Source organism: Erpetoichthys calabaricus, chromosome 7, assembly GCF_900747795.2.
Source record: "Erpetoichthys calabaricus chromosome 7, fErpCal1.3, whole genome shotgun sequence".
In the NCBI taxonomy this organism is placed as follows: domain Eukaryota; kingdom Metazoa; phylum Chordata; class Cladistia; order Polypteriformes; family Polypteridae; genus Erpetoichthys; species Erpetoichthys calabaricus.
This window is the reverse complement of record NC_041400.2, coordinates 111,922,577-111,947,576: the sequence shown is the minus strand read 5'-3', so window position 1 is coordinate 111,947,576 and position 25,000 is coordinate 111,922,577. Positions and strand designations below refer to the sequence as shown.

Here is a 25,000-nt window from a genome sequence, read left to right as displayed (position 1 = left end):
GGTAAACGTTGGTGGACAGCCATTTTTAGGTCTGTCCAGAGATGCTCAAAAGGCCAAAAAGTTCTATCTTGGTCTCATCAGACCAGAGAATCTTATTTCTCACCATCTCAGAGTCCTTCAGGTGTCTTTTAGCAAACTCCATGCGGGAGTTGGCCTTAATTCTAAGCGGTATGTGTGGAGACAACCAGGCACTGCTCATCACTTGTCCAGTACAGTCCCCACATTGAAGCATGGCGGTGGCAGCATCATGCTGTGGGGGTGTTTTTCAGCTGCAGGGACAGGACGACTGGTTGCAATCGAGGGAAAGATGAATGCGGCCAAGTACAGGGATATCCTGGACAAAAACCTTCTCCAGAGTGCTAAGGACCTCAGACTGGGCCGAAGGTTTACCTTCCAACAAGACAATGACCCTAAGCACACAGATAAAATAACGAAGGAGTGGCTTCACAACAACTCTGTGACTGTTCTTGAATGGCCCAGCCAGAGCCCTGACTTAAACCCAATTGAACATCTCTGGAGAGACCTAAAAATGGCTGTCCACCAATGTTTACCATCCAACCTGACAGAACTGGAGAGGAGCTGCAAGGAGGAATGGCAGAGGATCCCCAAATCCAGGTGTGAAAAACTTGTTGCATCTTTCCCAAGAAGACTCATGGCTGTATTAGCTCAAAAGGGTGCTTCTACTAAATACTGAGCAAAGGGTCTGAATACTTAGGACCATGTGATATTTCTGTTTTTCTTTTTTCATAAATCTGCAACAATTTCAAAAATTTTTTTTTTGTCTGTCAATATGGGGTGCTGTGTGTACATTAATGAGGGAAAAAATTAATTTAAATGATTTTAGCAAATGGCTGCAATATGACAAAGAGTGAAAAATTGAAGGGGGTCTGAATACTTTCCATACCCACTGTGTGTGTATATATATATATATATATATATATATATATATATATATATATATATATATATATATATAAAAATGCAGATTTGTTAAAATGCATAAAGAACAAGGTAGAACGTATTAAACATAAATGTAAACCAATAATATCTGTCTACTAGTTAATTGATGAACAATGGCCAGTTGACACTGGTGGGGATTTGTACATATCCGAGAAAGTCAAAAATAAAGTCACAGTCCTGGAGACCTTAACCAACTGGTTGCCTACCCGCTCCTCGGTTTTCTATGGTGGAGTCTGTGCTGGCCACCCAGCTGTTAACGGACCCTTATCCAAGATGATTTTTCCATGTATAAGAGAGCAGCCTGGCAGTAGAGCAATGGCACTAAATGCCACATTCAGATACCTAGAAAAGAAATAGAATGTTGAAGGATTAGTAATGGTTTAGAAATATTGCGATACTTGTATTTCTGTACAAATGACTAACAAACAGAAATGCAGTATGCACAGCTATTCAGCAGCTCTAGTCAGGGTATGCTAGGCTAAAGTAGTAGGAAGTCTTTAGCTGGGTTTTAAAAGCTGAGCCTGAAGGGACATCTGTTATATTAGCAGGCAGATCATTCCACAGCTTTGGGGCATTGTAACTAAAACCTCGACCTCCCACTCTTATTTTATTAATCATTGGATTCTTAAGTAGGCCGGCATCAACAGATCTCAATGTGTGTTTTAGGTTGTATGCAATGATAAGCTCATATATGTATGCAGGGCCTTGGCCATTTAAAGCTTTAAAAGTTAAAAAGAGGATTTTGAAATCAGACCTAAACTTAACTGTGAGCAAATGTAAGGACTTAAGAACTGGAGTTATGTGTTCATACTTTCTGGTTCGTTTAAGCCAAGCAAAATGACACCTTTTATTGGCTAACTAGAAAGATTACAATATGCAAGCTTTCGAGGCAACTCAGGCCCCTTCTTCAGGCAATCTACATCTTGCCTGAAGAAGGGGCCTGAGTTACCTCGAAAGCTTGCATATTGTAATCTTTCTAGTTAGCCAATAAAAGGTGTCATTTTGCTTGGCTTTTCTCTACATTCATAATGGCTAACACGGTACAACACCCTAGTACTACTGGTTCGTTTAAGAATTTTAGCAGCTAAAAGATGAACTTTAACATAAGCTTTAGTTTTTTCGCACACTGAAACAGGCTGTCTTCCAAAATTTACCTCTATTTTTCATGATTCATTCTTTGCTCTTTTTTAACCACCATAATGCTACCACTAACCATACTTGTATCTGGGTGGATATGGCAATATCGATCCAAATAGGATAGCAGTTGGTAATACAGATTAGTAGGTTTCATTTGAAATGGCAGCACAAGCATTCTGCATTTTGTTTGTGTGTATATAAAACAGAGATGGCTTTTATTGGAAAACAACTACTGTGACCTTTTAGCAAAGGCACACTCATACACATGCATTGCATTGGGTCAATTTAGAGTGGTAAAATAATGTAATATAAAAATCTTTTGAGTTGTGAGAGGAAACAGGAGCTTATCTGTGAAAGTCTGTCAACATAGATATAAACCATTGCCCTGTGAGGCAGCATCATAAACAAGTACACCACATCACTACCCAGTAATATTCTGTCATTCTGAAATTCTTTAATCCTTTCCTCTAAAACTTTAAAAAATAAATTGTAATGACTTCTTACCATTAAGCTTGCAATGCTATAAATGTGTTATCAACAGAATGGAATAATGACACGACTAAAATATGTTTCAGCTGGTCACTGATGCGTTTGGCAATGGTGCAGTTGGTTCTTTACAACTTGAAGACTTTGTATCCAATGGCAGGCCATGATCTATCAGGTAATTACAGTTTACTTGTTGAAATATAATAAACATAAATAAAATTGACAAGTAATTTATAGAAGTATAAAAAAATACTAGTTTTCAAATGCAGTTTAGGAAAACCTACGTATTTAAGATTAGATATTCCTTTAGCAGTATCCCGTTACAAAAATAATTGCTATGAAAACAATGATGAATAGTTACTGTAGCTTTATATTGTTTTTCATTGGCCATCAAATTAAAACAAATACTGTTGACATTTAAAGACTGTTGAGAGAAACTGCATTCTGTGACAAATGACTGATGAATATAGTAAAGAAGGTAAACATAAATATACAGATGGTCTATTCTTTTTATGTTTCGTCAATATAGTATATCGTAGGGGTGTGCCAGTAGGATGCTTACCTTATTTAAGTAACTAAAAAATACAGAGAGTAGATGATTATTCTGATTTTTGTCCAATGAGAATAAGGCACTCCTATGACTGATTCAAAAAATTTAAAAATAGTTTAAATGTATTTTTTATTTGAAAATATAGCTTTGTAAAACTAACAGTGTATTTTTTTTAAAACAGCTTACTATTAACTGTAGCCTACAGAATAGGCAGTGGTACAAATTAGTTTTTTCAATTTCAACACAGTTTTTTTTGTTTTTTTTAAACAGAGAGCTCAAACTTGTATTTAAAACTGCTTTACTGCAAAATATAGCCTACAAATAATCAAGAAATTTCAGTTATAACTGTTTATAAACTGAATCATAAATATTGTACTTGAATTGGAGAAAATCTACCAAGATAAAGCAACTGTGGGGGGAATTGTGTGTGTCCTCAGAATGCTTGAAACAATGCCAGCAAATAGCCTGTTTTAAGGTTTCTAAGTTTCTTTATCATTTATTTTGAAACCAAAGTTATTGCTGTCTGCAGCAGCTATATTTGGCTTTAAAATATCAGTATCACTCCTCTTTTTATTCTTACCTAAGGTTGCTAACAGGACAGCATCACTGGAACAGTGGCCAAGGGTAGAAACTGTCCAGTCATTGCTCAGAACCACAACATCTAATGAAATCAATTTTTGAAGCCTCGGCATGTTTGCAAAGAGTAGTGTTGTAGTGTTCGTTAACACTGGTATTTTTATATTCCTACTTATTTTTGAAATTAACATTTTAATAACTGCAGCTTGAATGCATTACTGCATTTAACAGTGCATGATGCTCTTGACTCATTGTTAAAATTCTGTCTGGAAAAACAAATAAATACCACCTGTAAATCGGGTGTTACATGTAAAAGGAGCATATCGCTATGGTGTACTGGTTAACTGTCTAGCATCATATTCCTATCACATTGTCCCAAAGATATAAAAGCCTACAGTAAACTAACATTTTTATAAGATGTTTTAACCTTATCTCCTACTTAAATTGTATGTAGACCTATTGTAAAAAATGCATAGGTACTTGTTAAAAAAAACAATCATATGTAGTTTTCAAAATGTCTAATATTCCTAAGGTCTTATTGCTTCATGGTTTTATGATTTTATTTACTACTGATTTTTTTTTGTATATAATACTTTACATAGCACTTTGCAATTCAAATTCTTGAAAGTATGTGGAAATGCTAATATAAAATACATTCTTTTGTTGAATCCCAAAAACTACAAACTGTTCTGGATTCAGGACTCTAAACCATTGATTCCTCTGTACCTTTCAGAGTTACCGGTTGTTTCTCCTCTTTGCCATTCCATTCTTAAGACTTTGCAAAGGTGGGAGCAGGTACTTCTTAAACGACTAGAGATTTTTGGTGGTCCACCCTCTGAATATATTTTAACAAACTCTTTGGAAGACACAGTGTCATCTGGACCTGCTCTTCTGCGTCACAAGGCATTGTTGGAACCAGCAAACACCCCTTTCCGGCAAGTATATTTATTTTATTAATTTTTATATTCATATTGATTTTTGTTATTATAGAATAATCAAGGGTTTATTATTGTAAGCATGTGTATCATGGCTCTGCAAAAAGATACAAACTTGTTTTTGGCTGTATTTGATTTTTTAATTTCAGTTGTGATAGGTTGTGACAAGATATTGTTTTAAAAATATTCATATCATATATAATAAATATTAGTAATGGCCTAATAGTAACAGGCTAATGGTAAAACATTTTTATAATTTCTTGATATTTGATTAACATCTACAGAGTACAACTTAAACATTCTTTACTTGTGAATTCCTCCTCATGCTTTCTTGAATATGAGAATGTTCTAAAAAAAAAAACTAGTGAATATCAGTATCAGGAGAGGTCAAAATCTTGTTGATTTACAAATAATAATAATAATCATTTTAAGCATAACAATGTCCCAGTTCCTCTTCACACAAATGAGAAATTAGTAATTTGTTTTCAATGTGAAGCTAAAAGGCAATTTACGTAGTCAAAAAGGAGTGCTGACAGTTCTGGAAGAATGTCTTTCTATGTTGTAGTTTTTTAAATAATGACCTCTGCTACTACACATTTCTCTGCAAAATTTTCTTACCACTCATCAGTGAGCAGTATTCGGCCACTGAGTATGACAGAGCCAAGGAAGAAGACATCAATACATTTGCTTCGGCTCCTCATGATGTACCAGCCAAATTTAACAGTAGGTTAATTCTCATCTTAATTTAAGCAGCATCCTTAGACAGGTGCTGTTTTAAAGACGAGGTTCTATTGAGAGTGACTCCAGGATAAACTGGGTTGGATTCGTTGTCTATCCTTGTTCCTTTCAAGGTGATATGAAGCTGTGTGCCTGTACTCTTGTGGAGGTGAAAGATGCTTGAGACTGTTTTTGATGAACTTGGGATAAGCCTCCACTGGCAACAGTAATTTGCAAGGGCAGTCATGTCCTTGTTCAGCTTTCACTCCTGCTAATCAAAGGACGTCGCCTGCAACCCACAACAGATGTTGTCTGCATAAATTAACTTTCGAGATGATGTCTTGGGTAGGTTGTTCGTGTAGAGGTTGAAGTGTGTTATCGAAAGGACAGAGCCTGGTGGTAACCCATTTATCTGCATTTTCCAGGTGCTTATTCGGTCAACAACATGAACTCAAAATCGACGGTTTCAAAGGAACAGTTCCACTGAATGGGTTACCCACTGAGGTAGACCTCTGCTATTCTTCACCAGCAACCCAATATGCCAAATGGTTTTGTAAGCAGCCATCAAATCAGTGAAAGTGGCTCCTATTTTTAGCTTGCATTGGAAACAGTTTTCAATGAAGGTGGTTAGTGCCACTAAATGGTCACATATGCTGTGTCCTGGTCCAGTGAAAGGATAGATTCTATCTACCATGGGTGCGATATGCTGGAGAACCAGTCCTTCCATTGCCTTGAAGCAGGCACTAAGTAAAGAAATTGAGTGATAACTGGCCAGCAAGAGTGGGTACTTTCCTGGTTTGGGCAGTACTGTAATATTTGTCCTGTCGCCAGAGGTGTGGAAGTGTGCCCTTCGACTAGACCCTGGAGTAGAATCCTTCCAGACATCTTGTTGCATTTGGACCTAGGCGCTGAAGAAACTCTGGGTATACTGTATGTATCATAGCCTGGTGCTGTTCTTGCCTTCATTACACCCAGAACTATTTGCTATTCATGTGCTGTGAACACCTCAGGCATTCTGTACTGGTTCAATCTCTCAAGGAACCACCGCCACTCGTCATGAGCCACTCTTTTAACACACTTGTCAAGTTGCAATCTTCAGCAGCTGGCTGGCCACTTGGTTTGGGCAACAGGGGAAATATGCAGGACTGCAGGTCTAATAAATGAACCATGTCTTTCTGTAGGAAGCCCGTAAGTTCATTGACTGGATCGTCTCCTCCTGTTTGAACCGCTGTGTTGCATCCAGTGACTTGATGACTTTCTCTGCGATGTCGGGATACCCAGTTGCCTCATACTGTTTTAGTAGTTCCTCTACCTCCTCTGTTAGGCATGGTGTGTACATGTGGCGGTATCCATAAACGGCTATATGCCTCCTATTCTGGGATGCCTCTTAATGGGATCATGCACACGCTGCATTCCAGCGTTGCTATATACTGCTCCCAGTTTACCTTCCTGGTTTCCGAATAGATTAAATATCTGGAAGCCAGAGGCCTAAGTCAATGAAAGTGGTGCAGTGTTGGCTTTTTGGGAAATAATTTAACACAACACATAAAACTAGCTGTGGATGACTGTGGATTGTGGACACCCAGCACAGATCAGGGCTGTACTCTTGTTGCCATCATGCAGATCTGAATGTACCTCCGTCCATCCATCCATTATCCAAATGTACCTTGTTGTCGTGTACTATTTGGAGGTCATTATTGTAGGCCAACTCCATAAGTAGCCTGTCATCTGCATTAGCCTCCTGATACCTCGAGCTTTGGTGGTGACATATACTGATGTATGATCAACACCTGGCAATATCACCTCTTCCCACTTCTCACTTGGTGATTTATAGACATTAGCAACATGAAACTCACCAACTTGTATAATATCACAGTGTTTGGTAGATTGTGTCTTTGTTGCTTCTGTAATGTTACTGCTAACATGCAGTATGTGACTCAGCCATGTTTAACATGAAAACTTATGACATCAAAACCGGCTATAGTGAAGGGTCTTGCCTTATCTGCTGTGATGTGTGTTTCCTGCAGGCAGACAACATCAGTTTCATGTTCGTCTGCTAGGACACTGATGAGCCTCTGTTTGGCGGCTGATAGACCCTCGACATTCAATTTGAGAATCTGTATGCTGGACCCATGGCTTGAAAGTCTTGAGTCAGCTTCTTGTTGGAGAGTGTTGATGAGGGGCCAGTATTCAGTGAGTTTTTGGAATTTAGCCCGATGCTGGTTCGATTATTAGTTTCTCCTGCCAAGCCAGGGTACTTAAGGGGAGCACGACATGAAAGCTGATCCATCCCACATAGTTCTTACATTTTTACATAACTAAATACTTTTGTAAATGACAAGTGTAAGTCTTCCATGGTAGGGAGACATGTTCTTGAATAAAATGTTGTTTGATTCATAAATGTGTTGAATTTATTCATGTTGTAGTGAAATGGGAATAAATTATATCAACAAATTAAATTCTAGAGGTGTAAATACTTTCTGCAGTGTTGGAAGTGTACTTTTTTTGTTCTTTATTTCGCCTTATATCTTTCTTTTGTTTTAGGAATTTGTTAGTTTTCGCATACCCCTTTGGGTCAGAGCACAAGATCAGCCATTGTACAACACCCATGGAGCAATTGCAGTTTAAGGGTCTTGCTCAAGAGCCAAGCAGAGTAGGATCTCTTTCGGCAACCTTCCAGATACCAGAGCAGATCCTTAGCCTCAGAGCGACCTTAGTGGCTCTTACTTTATGTTGATAACTAAAGAAACTGACTTTAGTTAAGAATTGAGGGGCATGAATACTATTTTGCTGACAGTGTATATAGGCTGTTAACCTTGTAATTTGTTCCAGTTGGGACATTATGCTGAATTTAACAGTCCTGTGCTGTTCCTCAAGTCTGAAAATGCATCACAATTAATTACAAAAATTAAGAAACAATATGTTTAAATTGCATATTTGAAGTTAATAAAATATAATCCCGACTGATTAGGATCGAACAGTCTGTTCTGTAGAAGAAAGGAAGAGACTTGGTTGGAGATCGCACTTTCCAAAGTTTTGGATAGGAATCAGAGAAGAGACATACTGTAGGTCTGTAATTAACTACTCTACTTGAGATGGATCAAGAATAGGCTTCTTGAGGAGAGCGTTATTGTGTCCTGTTTGAACAATGTGGGAAAAGTGTCTTTGCTGAGTGAGCTGCTGATGCAGAAATGAGTGAGGGAGAGATAGCCTGGAGGAGATGAGGGGATGGGGTCAAGTAGACTGGTATTGGGTGATTTCAGAGGATTTTGAAAACATTAATAGTGGAGAGAAAGAGTCTAAAGTTGTAGTATATTCAGGATGGCTGGCAGGGGTGATGAGAACTGACTGCTGATGACAGTCATCTTTTCCGGAAAAAACTTTGCAGACTCATCAACAGTCAAGGAGGTTGAGGGTGAAGGCAGTAAAAGGTTGAGGAAATATGTGGAAGTAGAGAACAAACCATGAGTGTCAGAGATGCTAATCCTATTTTGGGAAACTTACCTGAGCACTGGTAGTAGAGAAAGAACAGGAAGATACAAGAGATTAATTCTCATCCAGATCAGCCTGGTCCTTTGATTTCAGCTGACGTAAGCTATGTTTGTAGACTGTGTAGAGTTTTTGAAAGCTGAGGGCAGGAAAATCTTTCACGTACAGGCCTAGTGGAGAAAGGGTGTCAATAGCAACATTAATGTCAAGAGATGAGAAGTGGCCAGGAGGTGGGAGAGCAGAGGAGACTAGAGAACAGAAACGGGTTGGAGAGATGGAGCAGAAGTGAAGGCGGAGGACCCAGTGGAAAAAAGGGAAGTAGCAGTGAGAACCAAATAAAAAAAGTGATCAGGTGTATGTAGTGGAATAACAGTTATGTTTGTGGGTGTGCAGTTTCTTGAGAGGATGAGATCCAGACGTTTACCAGCTTTGAGAGTGGCTAGGATGTAGAGTTGTGTCAGGCAGAAAGAGGAAAGAAGAGAAAGAAAGTACTGTCTCGGTGCATGCTCAATAATCCAGGTAAGGAAATCCTAGAAATTTGATTCTGTTCATCTGGACAAAGTTTTTAAGTGGGAGAAATATTTCGAGACTTATCCAAGTCTCTTCCTCAGTCTCAATTGACTGCAGGTTTCCCCAACCTTATAAACAGTACCTTTGCTTAATCACAGAGACTAGCACCATTGACAAAGGGCCAGTTGAGGAAGAGACTTGGATAAGTCTCGAAATATTTCTCCCACTTAAAAACTTTGTCCAGATGAACAGAATCAAATTTCTAGGATTTCCTTACCTGGATTATTGAGCATGCATCGAGACATCGAGAGCCACTTTGGCAAGGACGGCCTAAAGCTTGTACGTGAGTATGAGCAAACAGCACACAAGATGGCAGACTACAGGAACCATCTGAGATTCAGCCTCAGATGTAGACAGAGCGGGATCACTCCTAAAAGTCTACAGATGAAATCGTCAGTAAAAGGCCTGCGAGCTAACAAAATCCTCCAGAAGGCACAGAGTCAGCTGCTAAATAAATGGGTGAGACAAACTAACTTCACTATTGATGTTTTAAAATCCAAAGAGGAGCAGATCCACCAAAGACTTTCTTCACTTCTAGATGAGAAAACACTTCAACAGGTGCTTGAGTTCACCGAGAAGGCTCGTCTAGCACAGCATGAAAAGTCTAAAACCAGGCAAGAGAGGAAGTTTGATCTACTTGCTGTGCGCCACAAACACCAGCACACTATGGGGAGTGTCCTCCACAACCAGCAGAGAGAAGGATGCCAGACAGAAACTAAAGATGTGGACAAATGGGTGAAGAACTTGTCTGACAAACAACTCACCCAAGCAGAGAAAAACGTCCTTTCTAAAGGGTTAAATTTTGCGGTCACACCGAAACAAATTCCGCTAGTGGAACTGATTACAGCCACAGAATCTGCTATCAGAAACAACAACATTGCTGATTTGGAAGCAGAACAACTGCGGATAAAAGTTTCGGCATGTCTCAGCAATGCAAAACCCCCTGCATCCAATATCAGCATTGAGGAGAGGAAGGCCCTCACGGCACTCAGCAAGGACAACAACACCATCATCCTTCCAGCGGACAAGGGGAGATGCACAGTTGTGCTAAACCAGACAGACTACCATGAGAAAATTTTGTCTCTGCTCAGTGACAAAAATACTTATGAGCCCTTAAAGCGAGATCCAGGTAGTGGTTACAAGAAAAAGGTGATAGATTGTCTTAAGCAGTTAGTTCAGGACAATGCTATTGACCGGACCACATACCACAGATTATACTCAGGGGAATCTACACCAAGTGTGTATGGTTTAACAAAAATACACAAACAGGGTGCTCCTTTAAGACCCATTGTCTGCATGATCAATTCAGTCACGTATAACATCTCCAAGTTCCTGGCCGCTGTTCTTAACCCGGTGGTAGGCAGCTCAAAACACCACATTCAGAACACATTGGATTTCGTGGAGAAAGTGAGAGAGGTCGTTATGGAGGCAGAAGAAACCTTGGTCTCATTTGATGTTACATCTCTATTCACTTGTGTCCCAGTGACTGAAGCAGTGGAGGTAGTACGTAAGAGATTACAGAATGACCCCACTCTCAGTAAAAGAACCTCTCTCAACGCAGACCAAGTGTGCCTGCTTTTGGAACTGTGTCTTCAATCCACATATTTCATATACAAAAGCCAGTACTACAGGCAGAAGCACAGGTGTGCCATGGGTTCCCCTGTTTCACTTATAGTAGCCAATCTATATATGGAAGAAGTGGAAAAGAGGGCTCTATCATCCTATCCTGGAACACCACCGAGCCATTGGTTCAGATATGTGGATGACACCTGGGTGAAAATCAGATCTCAGGAGGTACCACAGTTCACAGACCACATCAACAGGGTGGACAAACACATCAAGTTCACCAGAGAGGATATGGAAAATAACAAGCTAGCCTTCTTAGACTGTGAAATTTCCATCGTCAACAGGGGACATTTGAAAGTGGATGTGTACCGTAAACCCACACATACGGACCAGTATCTAAGGTTTGACTCTCACCATCCACTAGAGCACAAACTAGGTGTCATTAGGACTCTACAACACAGAGCTAACACCATTCCCACAGACTCAGAGGCCAGGGAAGCAGAAGAACACCACGTTAAAAAGGCCCTGAGTCAATGTGGATATCCCAGCTGGTCCTTTGTCAAAGCAGGGAGGACACCTAAAGAACGCTCCAAGCGATTCAGGAGAGAGGAAGGACATCCACTGCCTAAGCGAAAACCCTTAGTGATCCCGTATGTGTCAGGAGTATCGGAACAGCTGAGGCGCATTTTCTCGAAACACCGGGTCTCAGTGGCTTTCAAACCCCAAAACACACTACGCCAAAGATTGGTCCATCCCAAGGATCGGGTCCCACGGCACAAACAGAGTAACATAGTTTACGCAGTTAAGTGCCAGGAGGAGTGCCGTGAATTGTACATCGGGGAAACCAAGCAGCCACTGGCTAAGCGCATGTCACAACACAGAAGAGCTTCCTCGTCAGGCCAGGACTCCGCAGTCTATTTACATCTACAGGATAGTGGTCACTCCTTTAAAGATGAAGAGGTGCACATCCTGGACAGGGAGGAGCGCTGGTTTGAGAGAGGAATCAAGGAGGCCATTTACGTGAAAAAGGAACGACCATCTCTGAACAGAGGAGGGGGCCTAAGGGTACATCTGTCGCCATCTTACAATGCTGTGATTGCAGCCATTCCTCAACCCTCTATGAATGGTTCACACGTCTACTAATCAGTGGACAATTTGCATATCACTGATCAACTGGCCCTTTGTCAATGGTGCTAGTCTCTGTGATTAAGCAAAGGTACTGTTTATAAGGTTGGAGAAACCTGCAGTCAATTGAGACTGAGGAAGAGACTTGGATAAGTCTCGAAATATTTCTCCCACTTAAAAACTTTGTCCAGATGAACAGAATCAAATTTCTAGGAAAGAAAGTACTGTATGTAGAAGGACGACGGACCGTCCAGGTGAATGTTCAGGTCCCTAAGGACCAGAAGTGGACTGTTATATAGTTGAGAGCGGTACATGTAGCACATTGGGGAAGTTCCTTATTGGACCTGGAGGGCACTAAAGAACAACAGTTCTTTATCCTCATAGGTGGCACAGTGGTAGTGCTGCTGCATTGCAGTAAAGAGATTGTGGGTTCGCTTCCCGGGTCCTCCCTGTGTGGAGAGCGCTTTGAGTAGTGAGAAAAGCGCTATATAAATTTAAAGAATTATTATTATTAACAGTGTTAAATTTAATAGGGTAGGAGGCAGTGATTGAATAGCACTCAGAAGAAGTGTAATACAAAGTTAAGTCCCTCTTCCTCTTCAAGTGGACCGATAGGTATAGGAGAAATGGAATCCAGAGGAAAGGGCTGTCTGTGTTGCTGCAATTTCTGGATAGATCCATGTCTCAATTAGTTCCACAACTTGGAGTCCTCTTTGGGTGGCAAATGCTGGAATGAAATCCACTTTGTTCACTGTGGACTGATATTTCTAGCGGCCGAAAGAGAAGGTGTGGCTTATCAGCAGTAAAAGATTTTCTGCATTATGGCCTCTCCTGTTAGTGGGACGAGAGAAACATCTAACGTTAATGACATGAATGTATTAACAGCACATGTTGAGAAACAATTGAGTAAAGAAAAAGTGTATCTGGTTGGAGAAAAGTATCTATAGCTTTTATTGGTGTCCTTGCTCGGTGGACTCACATACATAGACTTGTGGTCTTCATGGGAGGAGGGTTGCACATGAGGGCTGACACTTGGCAACAGCACTGGAGAGCTCTTAAATATAGAACAGCTGACTGAGCACAGCTGTAAGTATCGAAGTAATTAAAAAGACAATTTTTTTAACTGTACCAATGAAGACGCTCAGCTGCTTTTGTGAAAGCAGTACAGAAAATAACAAGCAAGTCAGTTCCACTGACAGACTGAGCAGATCGTTCCTCCTCTACATTATACGATTAATGTTAACATTATACAAAGATGTTGTCTGTCATTATACCTGCATTGTTATCACTCTTTAATATTGTTCTTTGTCAGTATGCTGCTGCTGGAGCATGTGAATTTCCCCTTGTGATTAATAAATCTATCTATCTATCTATCTATCTATCTATCTATCTATCTATCTATCTATCTATCTCTATCTATCTATCTATCTATCTATCTATCTATCTATCTATCTATCTATCTATCTATCTATCTATCTATCTATCTATCTATCTATCTATCTATCTATCTATCACTTTCTGATCTCGGTAAAAAAAAATGGTTTGCAATTAATACATAGAGTGTGATTCAGTGCCATTTTACTGCATGGTCAGTTCTACCTTTTGCAACAATATTTATGTTTTAATAAACAGTATTTGGGCTTGTAATAATACCATTAAACTAATTTATGCAGGACATAAACTCATGTTTAGTTCCAAGCTATCTAACCTTGATTTATGGTCTGTTGTTGTTGTATGAATCTCATAATTTTTTTATTTAAACATCAATAGTTTATGGAAATAACATTTTTGTCTTTATTTCTCTGGGTTTTCACAAGTTTAACTTGATCTTTTTGGTAGTAGTCTGACTTTCATTTATTTAAGGAGTTTTTAGTGTGTGTTCCACATGCTGATTCTTTAACTGTATGCCTGGTGTATTTTTAATTGCAGGTCAAAGTATCATTCAGCACTTTCCGTGAAAAGGCTATGGCAATACCTTGTTAAACAGGAAGAGATACAGGAAACATTTATCCGAAACATATTTGATAAAAAAATATGTCAGACTGAGGTATGAATGCTTTTTATTCTTCATGTGATGCATTTTGTAGAGTTCCATTTTGTATGAATGATTCCTTAAGCACAAATTGTGCTAACTTGTTTGTGTTCATCACACTAGCCTGCCTTAGACAAAAATGGTGCTTACCAGTAGCATCATTTCTCACTTCACATTCTCAAATGCTCACCTTTAATTCAAGTATCCTGCTTATATTGTCCTAAATCTTAATTTGTTATCAAGTTTGGAGGATATCTGTCAAATAAATAATTAAATGTCATGAAATGTGTCTTGTGCATGGTTCATCTCATTCTTTTGTTCATTGTCTTGTGGCTTTTCTCCCTACCAATGAGAGTGTTAAAAGTACTGTGATGAGAGAACCTAAACTGAATAAGCTACAGCATACTGAAATTTTGACTGTAAACTTAGTTCTACAGTATTCAAAAGTGCATCCGTTGAGGCACATTTCAAGTCACTGTTTGTTTTTTTCTTAAATATGTTCTTAATAACTAGTGATTTCAGTGTTTATCATTTTGTAATGTAAATATTTTCAGATGACTGTAAAGAAATTTCAGCTTTTCATGTGTACAGTTCTTAGGCAAGTATAAATTCTACTTTTTTACTTGCTTAAAATAGCATTTTTCTAAGTATCACTTTGCTTTGTTTCAGAGAACAAAGCAAAAAGGGAAAAAAGTATGGCATTAGTTTTATAAATTGTGAATGGTCATGATTAAAACCCATGAAGTTGCTGAATGTAAGTTGTTGTAGTTAATGTAGACTTTTGTATCCCTTCATAGTTCTTACTTATTTTGCAATGTTAATTTCCAGTACATCAGCATTATTAAAAACCCAAGTCATTTTTTGTATTATTGCCTGTTACATTTTATTTTTGGGTACTCTTGACATGCCAATATAAACTCCCAAACTTCTAATTATTTATTTTTTGTCAAGTGAAATTTATTAGTATTTTATGGATAGAAACTGCTGCTTATACCGTAGTTTGTACAACTTATGAAAATGTATTATTTTAGTAACACCTCTATCTCATCATTGTTTTACCTTACTTTTTTGAAAATTTTAATCCAATTAATTTTAATCCTTGAGACATTACCGGCTGCAGGATTCAGCAGTCAAAACTTTGACAAAAAAATTGGCAGGACGAAATGCATAAAACCAAGAATAATATACTGAAAACTTAATATTACGTTGTTTCTGTTTTTCCCCTTTGGAAAAAAATTGCTTTTACAAACAAAACAATGTAATATTGAACATTAAGTTGTATAAGTTAGAATGTAAAAAAATTGTTTTTACACAAAATTTTGATGATAAATGGTTCTTTGGTTTTAAACAAAAATTAATTACAAACTGATAGGGCTAATCTCACCCACTTTTCCCATTCTCTCCATTTCCAGTCAGAGGAAGAAAGCTTAATATTCTGAGTGCTGCATGTTTCTTTTAAATACTATTATTAATATTTTTACTTTTTCTCATGGTTTGTAAAGAAATACGTGGCTAAGAATCATGTGCTGTTGCTTAAAATGAAATGTGAAATTTGAAAACATAGCCCTTCACAAAAATTGAGTTCTAATTGTGCACATCGTGCCAAGATCAAAGAGAAAGTGGAAATGCACATAAAAAAGTGAAGATTGTTCATGCCTGTCCAACATTTTAATACTCTTTTGATACCAATGCTTTTTTAGCATACACACAGATGGCAGAAGAATAATTTTTATTAAAATATATGTGTTTTCACAGGTGAAACAAATGATTTTTTTAAACTTTGCATTATAATGGCCTTCAAGTATTTCCTTTACTTTATAATTATTAATTTTGCAGTAGCTTGGAAATGTTTTGCAAAAATGAGTTTGATTGTTTATCATGAGACTGCTAAGCTAACAAATAATACAGAGCAAAATTTCAAAGGTAAGCACAGAAAGAATAGGTGGTAGATCGGTTGTGCTGGACATGGCTTGAGACTTTACAGCATAGGATGCCATTTCAGTGCTATTGGCAGAAACAGTCAGTCAAGGAATAACACGAGGAAATAAACTAAATTGAGTTTTTCTCATTTCTCCACTTTACAGTGGGATCAAAAATGTAATACAGACAGGGCCGGTGTTACCATTAAAGCAAATTAGGCATTCACTTAGGGCGCAGATCATAAGGGGGTGGAAAAAATCCAGCTGCATAGGTTAGCTACTGAATGGACAGCAGATTAATAAGCTTAACCTGGGGCGTAAAATAACCTAGCAACAACACTGAATATAGGTGACCTGAATACACAGTCTATATACTGAAATTATGTCTTATTGGTATAAGCAATGTGCGCAAAGTCAGCAGCCAACTCAGACTGCATGTGAAACAGCTTGTTAGATGAGGTAGCTTAATCAGTATTGCTGACACTGAAAAGGCTAAAAGCAAATTCTAAATTTTCCATTATCATTGAAGGAAACCAGGTTTTGCTTAATGCAATAAGTGCTTGGGTCTCTCAGAATAAAATCAGTAGTAAAACAATACTTTTATAATGCTAGAGATGTTTATTGCATACATAACATGTCTGGAGTAACATAGTGTTGAAATCAGTGGAAGGTAAAGCAAACAACCATTCGTTTATATTCAAATGTCAGTTTTTGATTTTGGTTAAAAGCATTTGTAATATACTGTATTTGAATGATGTTATATTAGTGACATTTGATATGATACTCCTGTCACATGTTGGAGAATGGTATAGAATAGGCACGTAATTTGCTTATACCTACAGTTTATCATTTTGACTTAATCTGCATTCAGATTTAACAGACCCTACTTGTAGATAATGAAATACTGTTATTGCAATTTTTAATATCATGGTGGGCATGAAAAATATAAAGATCATATACAAATGTTTTTTTCATTTGCATTCCTGAGCTGATGATTCAGTTGGAGTAGCATACACCCCCTTTTTAGCTGGCTTGAACATTAAATTGTTTTAGTCATAGACAATTTTGGTTTTGTCTGAATTCTTACTCACCAGTATCTGCTACCCGATTACGCCCTCAAAATAATGAAGAGTTGCTACTTTAATGATTAAGTGAGTCTGTAGTTATGACAGCTCATTCAGATATTCTTATTTCATTTGTCAAATTTTGTTCTCAGATTAAAATTTCATTTTTGGAGTCATAAATGTGTCGTAGTAAATTTAAGTCAGTCCTGCTTTTTTGTCCTTTATCATTCAGGAAATAATAAATACTGTATATTGAAACTATAGTTGTCATACACTTGGTAACCTTGACCTGTTCTTTTCTCATGTCCACCTTTTTTATTTGGCTACTAAAATACTGAAATCTTTTTACATAAATTAGAAAAGGGAAAACTTTTTTTAGGATTTTGCTTTAAATTAATTTTATATTACTGAAAACACTACCTGCGGTGGGTTGGCACCCTGCCCTGGATTGGTTCCTGCCTTGTACCCTGTGTTGGCTGGGATTGGCTGCAGCAGACCCCCGTGACCCTGTGTTCGGATTCAGCGGGTTGGAAAAAGGATGGATGGATGGATGAAAACACTACAGGTAACCTTTTCACATTTGTGAGGCTTAGGGGCAAAACAAATGTGAAAGTTTGCAATTAATACTTGGGGTGCCCCCCTAACTGTGGTGGGGCATGTTACAGCAAGATATTTTTGTGGTTTCATTTGTTGATTGCTTTTAGGATTTTTATTTATTTTTAACTTAACTCTCCGTTTTACCACAATCAACATGCACACTAATCTTAATGAGTACATTGAGGTTTAGCATCATGTGGCATGCATGGCTTCAGCTTTATTATCCACATCAATAAACAAAGAGAGGGGCAGATAGGAAAAGGGAGAAATTGGGAGAAAAGATATCAATAAGTGGGCAAGTGAGCATGAGCTCAAGAAAGGTGAGAGCTTAGAAGGATGGCTAGAGCTCGACATGGGTTATATGTTCCCCGCTGATAGAGGTTTTATCGGTAAGGTACCGGCCTTTCCACCTGCCGAGGGAATACAGTTGCATGCTGGTGGTTGCCGTCTACCACCCGCCTAGCGCAAATGCTAACCAGGCACTAGCGGAACTCTACGAGATCATCAGCAAACTGGAAACTACGCACCCTGAGGCATTATTCATTATTGCTGGAGACTTCAATCATGCCAACTTGAAGTCAGTTCTCCTAAAATTTTTCCAGAAGGTGAAGTTTGCAACTAGAGGGGGAAGCTGTCTGGACAATGTTTACACAAGCACTCCTGACGCCTACATGGACCTACCCCGCCCCCACCTCGGCTGTTCAGACCATATCAGCGACCATATCAGCGTGTTTATGGTTCCTGCATACAAGTCCCTACTGAAGCGCACTGAACCAGCCCACAAGAATATCAGAGTTTGGCAGGTTGGTGCTGTTTCAGCTGTCCAAGACTGCTTCGAATTGACAGACTGGGACATTTTCAGGGAGGCTGCTGTGGATGGTGACTCCATCAATCTGGAGGAGTACACAGACTCTTTGACTGGCTACATCTCCAAATGCATAGAGGATGTTACTGTTACCAAGGATGTTACCACAAGAGCCAACCAAAAGCCCTGGATGACGAGAGAAGTGCACAAGCTGCTCAAGATCAGAAATGCAGCCTTCAGATCTGGAGACAAGGCCGCCCTCAGGGTGGCCAGAGCCAACCTGTCTTGTGCTATAAGGAGAGCTAAGTGGGCATACGCGCAGAGGATTAACAAACACTTCAGCAGCACCAGAGACGCACGTCGTATGTGGCAGGGCGTTCAGACAATTACAAACTACAAGCCCAACCCACACAGCAGCGATGGTGATGCCTCCCTACCAGATGAGCTGAACAACTTCTTTGCACGGTTTGAGGTGCAGAACAAAGAGCCCGCGAGAAAAGCAACACCATCCTGCACTGACCAGGAACTCTGTCTCTCTATAACTGATGTGAAGAGGAATTTATCCAGAGTCAATCCATGCAAGGCTGCAGGACCTGACAACATACCTGGTCGTGTGCTCAAAGAATGTGCCAGTCAACTGGCTGGTGTCCTCACAGACATCTCTGAGCCAGTCGTCAGTCCCAGCATGCTTCAAGTTGACCACCATCATACCAGTGCCAAAGAAGTCATCAGTGACATGCACCTAAAAGTAAACACTGGCAAGATCAAAACAAAAAAAACGTGGTCACTGAGTACAAGCGCAAGAGGACGTGCGAATAAATATGAATAATGTTGCATCAGTGCCACAATGTTTTCCGAAATGTACTATACAGGTCATAAAATGAGTTAGTCTAAATATCATATATACCTATGTTTCTGGTTTTTTTTTTGTTTTTTTTTTTGTCAGTGCGACTTTGACATCATGGACCATAAGGTGCATACTAATTCAGCGTGAGCAGAAACACTAAATAAAACTGAATAAAAAAAAATTCAAGTGACGGTGAGATACGAAGAAGGCAGATTCACCAGCTTTTGTGTGTCAACTTTTATCCCTCCAGATCAGAGAATTTCCAGTTCGATTGTCTCAAAACACCACTCACATCTACAGTTATTACTAAAACATGAAAAACATTTCTGTTCTAACGATGTGTTTATATAGATTGTTGTAGACACAAAACACACATCAAATTATTTCCCCTTACAATTCTGGGTAACTCACTCCCAGATAATCAATCAAAGCAGGACCTGGGAGACCTTCTTGCACGTTTTGAGGCAATGGATGGTATAGCTTGCTGCTTGGGCTTATTGACACATTTAGAAGACAAAACAGGCTGATGGAGAGGTGCAAAAGGATTTAAGGTGGGCTGGGTTTTCGAGTTTTTTCGTTGGCTCTGGTAATTCTAGTGTTAAGTATTTTGACACTCATGATATCCTTCTGCTGTGAAAACATTCTGACCTGTCATTGTTTACACATGTCTTAAACAACTATTATCATACACTGATAATTTCTGTATTATCTATATCTATTATTTATTAGTTATTTATTTATTATATTACATATCTGTTGGCTATATTTATGTATCTAGATTACAAATACCATACATTGCATCAATGTTCATATTGCTTACTACACGTCAATATTGCTGCTACTTCTTTGTCTTGTCTTTGCACAATGTCTTGTCTTGTTTGTATTTTAATTTTTAATTTTAATTCTATTTTTAATTTATTTGCACTTCATGTTGTTACACTGTGGACCCTGAGCTTCGCAATTTCTTTTATCTGTATACTTGTATATGGTTGAGATGACAATAAAGTTCACTTTGACTTTGATCTGTAGAGGGCAAGAAAAAGAGTGAAAACATTCATGCAACAGCTGGAAAGATTTTTCCAGATCTGCTGAATAATTATTGCAGCAGTGAAGCTGCTGTTAAATTGGATATAACAGCTGTTGGTAGCTCCCATAGATCCCACAGTTTTAGTTTTTTTTGTTTTTTACCAAAAATAGCCTTTAATATTAACAATATAGTATGCTTATGTTACTTACACTAATAAATGTTAAAACAACACTAACATTTATATATTGTTTATATGTTATATGATTTTATGTGATACAAATTATTTTCAGTATTGTTTATATATTGTTTACTGTGTTCCAAAAATATTCCCATGTAATTGTTCATAGCCAACACATGAATAAACAAAAATGCGAATCTCAAGGGGCAGGTGTATATGGGGATTTGTACTTTGGATGTAGTAATCTTCCTAGATATGAATATGTTGACATGCAACTGAATGTGTGTACTGCAATACCCAGTCTTTTTACTTTTGTTAACAAAGTTATCTGATATTGGATGAAAAGAGTAATCTTATTAAAATTAGCTTTACAACTATTTAGTGACATTCATAATTTTGTTGTTCTAAACAGATTGACTTGGTAAATTAAATACTGTTATTACTTTCCTATTATTTGTAAGATGTCTTTGAAAAAGTATAGGATGATACCATTCTCCCTTGAGGGCAGTAACTAATAAATAATTAACCTTCTTCTTGCTACTCTAAATCCTGTTTGCTGAACTGCATATACAAGTACAGGTGATCTGTCTCTTAGTAATCTTTTTAAGTATTGCATCCTCTAGTGCAGTAAAATGTTATGGAGTGTGCTGCCCTTCCATTATCTTTACAATTTGTAAGGATTGCAATTTACATCTTTTCAAGGATTGGTAAACAATATAATTACCAACCTTATTTATTTATGTTTAATTATTTACAATGATCCAGTGAACCTAACCTTTGTCGGATATATGGCTTTACCTAGAGTTTAAGCAAAATGACACCTTTTATTGGCTAACTAAAAAGATTACAATTTGCAAGCTTTCGAGGCAACTCAGGCCCCTTCTTCAGGCAAGATGTAATGTAATGTAAAAGGTGTAATTTTGCTCGACTTGCTTGATTTTACTCTACATTCATAATGGCTAACACGGTACAACACCCTAGTACTACTAGAATTTAATATACTTTGATGATTTTGGCATAAAATGTTCAATGAAGATACAATTTTGTTTGACCAGTAACTTTGTGCTGAATATATTTGGTTAGATTTTAACTGTCAAGCTGCTTATTATATAGCAAAATGGAAAAAATTGTTTTACGTTGATACTTTCAAGTTGTGAGTTATCTTATTAGATAACTGGAAGTTTTATTTCATTAGACATAGGCCCAAAACCATAACTTTGCTTCCTATTTGGTATTTCATTCCCCTTATAAATAATCTTAACATTGAGTGCTGATGTAGAAATGCCCTGTCTTGAATTAATCAAAATAAAAACTGTAAAATAAGTAGACATGTTTGCACAAACAGATAAATGAAGTCATGAAATATGATGATTGTGTATATGTTTGTAATAGTGAAGCTATTCTTTGACATCTTTGTTTTATTTGTCACTGTAGATGGAAGCAGACCAGGGACACCCTGGAGGAAAGGCAAGGATTATCCATAAAGAAACTGATATTATAACTGCATTTGCTATTAATAAGGTATGTATTTCAGCCTTATTTTTAGAGGAAGAAGTTTTACTGATGAATGAACATTATGATTTTAAAAAAATCTTTATTGAATCAGATACGTATGTATAAATATCATAAACAAAAGAAACATATGTATTTAAATATGTGTTTTATGAGAAGAATAAAACACCTGAACAAAATACTCCACTGCTTTTTCCCCATACACAGTTTAAAGTGTTCTGTTTTAAACAACATTACACATATTCACCCACCCATAAAGTTTCAAAAAAATAGTTTGCTATTACATAATAAACTCTGACTACCCCACCTAAATACTACACATTAAACATTTAAATTTAAACAGAGTGATATTATGTTATACACACACACACGGAAAATTCTTCCTGTCCGCATATTTCATTTACACAAATTCACTTATTCCCTGTTATAAAAGTATAACCTATTTTGTGACACCAGTGGTTTATTTGCACCTATTCACGGCCATACATAGCCATGTGATGCCTTTATATTTCCGGGGCTTCACAAGCACTACACTGAATGGATCAATGTGTGTGTCTCGTGTGCCAAGAAACAGGGGTAAGCTATTGAACTCCATTCATGACTAGGAATTCGCAGTAAGTGTGGGTCATAAACTCCTGCCCTTTGTTGCTACTACCAAGTGGATCATTTAGTGAGGTCATTGAATCAGTCATGCTGGGGCCACTTTTGGACTCGGATGGAGTGCCCAGAAGAAAATCTAACATGACTACAGAGAAAATAAATGTCGCAATTAGGTTTCTATAGTTAAACCTGAGGAAGGATCATTACTGAGCCTCGAGGGGCGAGAGAGGAGGGCCGGCACGTCTGCTTAACCATGTCCCACCCCCCCCCCCAAACCTGTACTCCCCAAAAATTGGTGTACCCTCCCTGGATCTGGCCGTCCCTCCAAACTGGTTGGAAGAGGAAGGAGGAAACTGGTAAGAGAGGCTACCAAGAGGCCAATGGCCACTTTGAAGGAGTTATAGAATTTTATGTCAAAGAGTGGTCATTGTGTGCATGTGACAACAATTTCACAAGCGCTCCACAATTGTGGCTTGTTCAGGAGGGTCACAAGGAAAAAGCCATTTCTCAAGAAAGGTCACATTAAGGCTCGTTTGAGCTTTGCCAGAATGCACCTTGAAGATTCTGATGCCAAGTGGAAAAAGGTCTTATGGTCAGATGAGACCAAAATCAAACTATTTGGCCTCAATACCAAACGGTACACCTGGCGGAAATCCAATGCAGCTTACCATCTACAACACACTATACACACAGTAAAGCATGGAGGTGGCAGCATCCTGTTGTGGGGGTGTTTCTCTGCCGCAGGGCCTGGGGATCTCGTTAGGGTAGAAGGAAAAATGGATGGGCAAAATACTGTCAAATTCTTGAGGAAAACCTTCTACCCTCTGCCAGAAAGTTGAAGATAGGCAGAATGTTCACCTTTTAACATGACAACCCGAAACACACAGTAAAATTGACCACACAGTGGCTGAAGGAAAAAAAACGAATGTCCTTGTGTGGCCCAGTCAGAGCCCAGACCTAAATCCCATTGAATATTTGTGTAAAGATTTGAAGATAGCAGTCCACCAAAGCTCACCATCAAATTTGACCGGACTTAAACAGTTCTGTAAAGAAGAGTGGGCAAATATTGCTCAATCTAGATTTGCAAAGCTGATAGAGAAGTATCCCAATAGACTTCAAGGCTGTCATTAAAGTAAAAGGTGGTTCAACAAAATACTGACATTGGGGGGTTAGCTTTTATTAATCTCAGTATGTCTTGTTTTTGATTTTTTTGTAATTTTTCTGAACTGTAGCTGTGATATCTTTCACTTGGATGTTATAGGTTACATTGAGTAAGTAAAGCTGGGAAGAAATATTTTTGTGTTTGTTTTCATTCAAGGCTGTAAAGCAAAAAAAAAGGGAATATTTCGAAGGGGGTGATTCTTTTCTACTGTATACCCACTGAATATATATATATATATATATATATATATATATATAAAATAAATTGTGTGTGTGGTCTTCAGGACAAAAACAACCTGGAGGCTACCTAGCAGTTTTACTATATTGGTGAACTTGCAGAGGCATCAGCTAAGTGGTCCAGGACAATGAGTATCTTGTCCAAGTCGGATGTGTTAGTTGAGTGCTGCTGTGGCACAAATTGAGCAGAACAGATTAGAACCTGTCTCAGGCAAACATATGGTAGCTTGTTGTGTGAATGTACAACATGCATGTACCACAAAACTGAATTTGTCTGCTTGGGTTGAATGAGAAGTGAGGTGCATGCAAGTGCCAAAAAAATTTAAAAGTGCACCATGCCAGCAAGTGCAAGTCACACTTGAATAAGCTTCTACATCTATCTTAGAATTCACACCAACTCCTGTGGCTGTGGTTGAGTGTGAGCAGAGCGGACTGCTCCATACATACATGCATACACACACACAAACATATTTTGTAGTGAGAACTGAGGTACATGCATGCACCATCTAGTGGCTGTGGTTGAGCGTGAACAAAGCTGACTGCTCCATATACACTACACACACACACACACACACACAGAGTTCTTTTGTTTATATATGTCTAATGCATATGTGTGTGTTGTGTGTGTGTGTGTGTGTGTGTGTATATTTAGGTCCATAAATATTTGGACATAGACTTTTTTCTAATTTTGATTCTGTACATTACCACAATGAATTTTAAATGAAACAACTCAGATGCAGTTGAAGTGCAGACTTTCAGCTTTAATTCAGTGGGGTGAACAAAACGATTGCATAAAAATGTTAGAGCCAGTGTTACAGGGTAAAAAGAGGCGGTCGGGTTTGGCACCAAGAGGAGCATGACCAATGCTAAAGGGGCTGGATTGCTCTTGCTGAGCAACCAATAAGTAGAA

The 25,000-nt window shown here is 38.3% G+C and overlaps 1 protein-coding gene across 9 annotated transcripts in view; it reads left to right on the top strand.

The window, feature by feature from the left end:
- The window catches only part of LOC114654142 (Dmx-like 1), a 343,530-nt gene that overhangs the window by 274,084 nt on the left and 44,446 nt on the right, over positions 1 to 25,000 (top strand). For 8 of the 9 annotated variants that reach the window (XM_051929967.1, XM_051929968.1, XM_051929966.1 and 5 more), the window contains 4 exons: positions 2,673 to 2,758; positions 4,443 to 4,644; positions 14,041 to 14,158; positions 22,015 to 22,101. In XM_051929967.1, coding sequence (XP_051785927.1) covers positions 2,673 to 2,758; positions 4,443 to 4,644; positions 14,041 to 14,158; positions 22,015 to 22,101 — 493 coding nt within the window. Of the gene's footprint in view, positions 1 to 2,672; positions 2,759 to 4,442; positions 4,645 to 14,040; positions 14,159 to 22,014; positions 22,102 to 25,000 lie in introns of those variants that run through there. The other variant, XM_051929974.1, reaches the window with a different exon arrangement.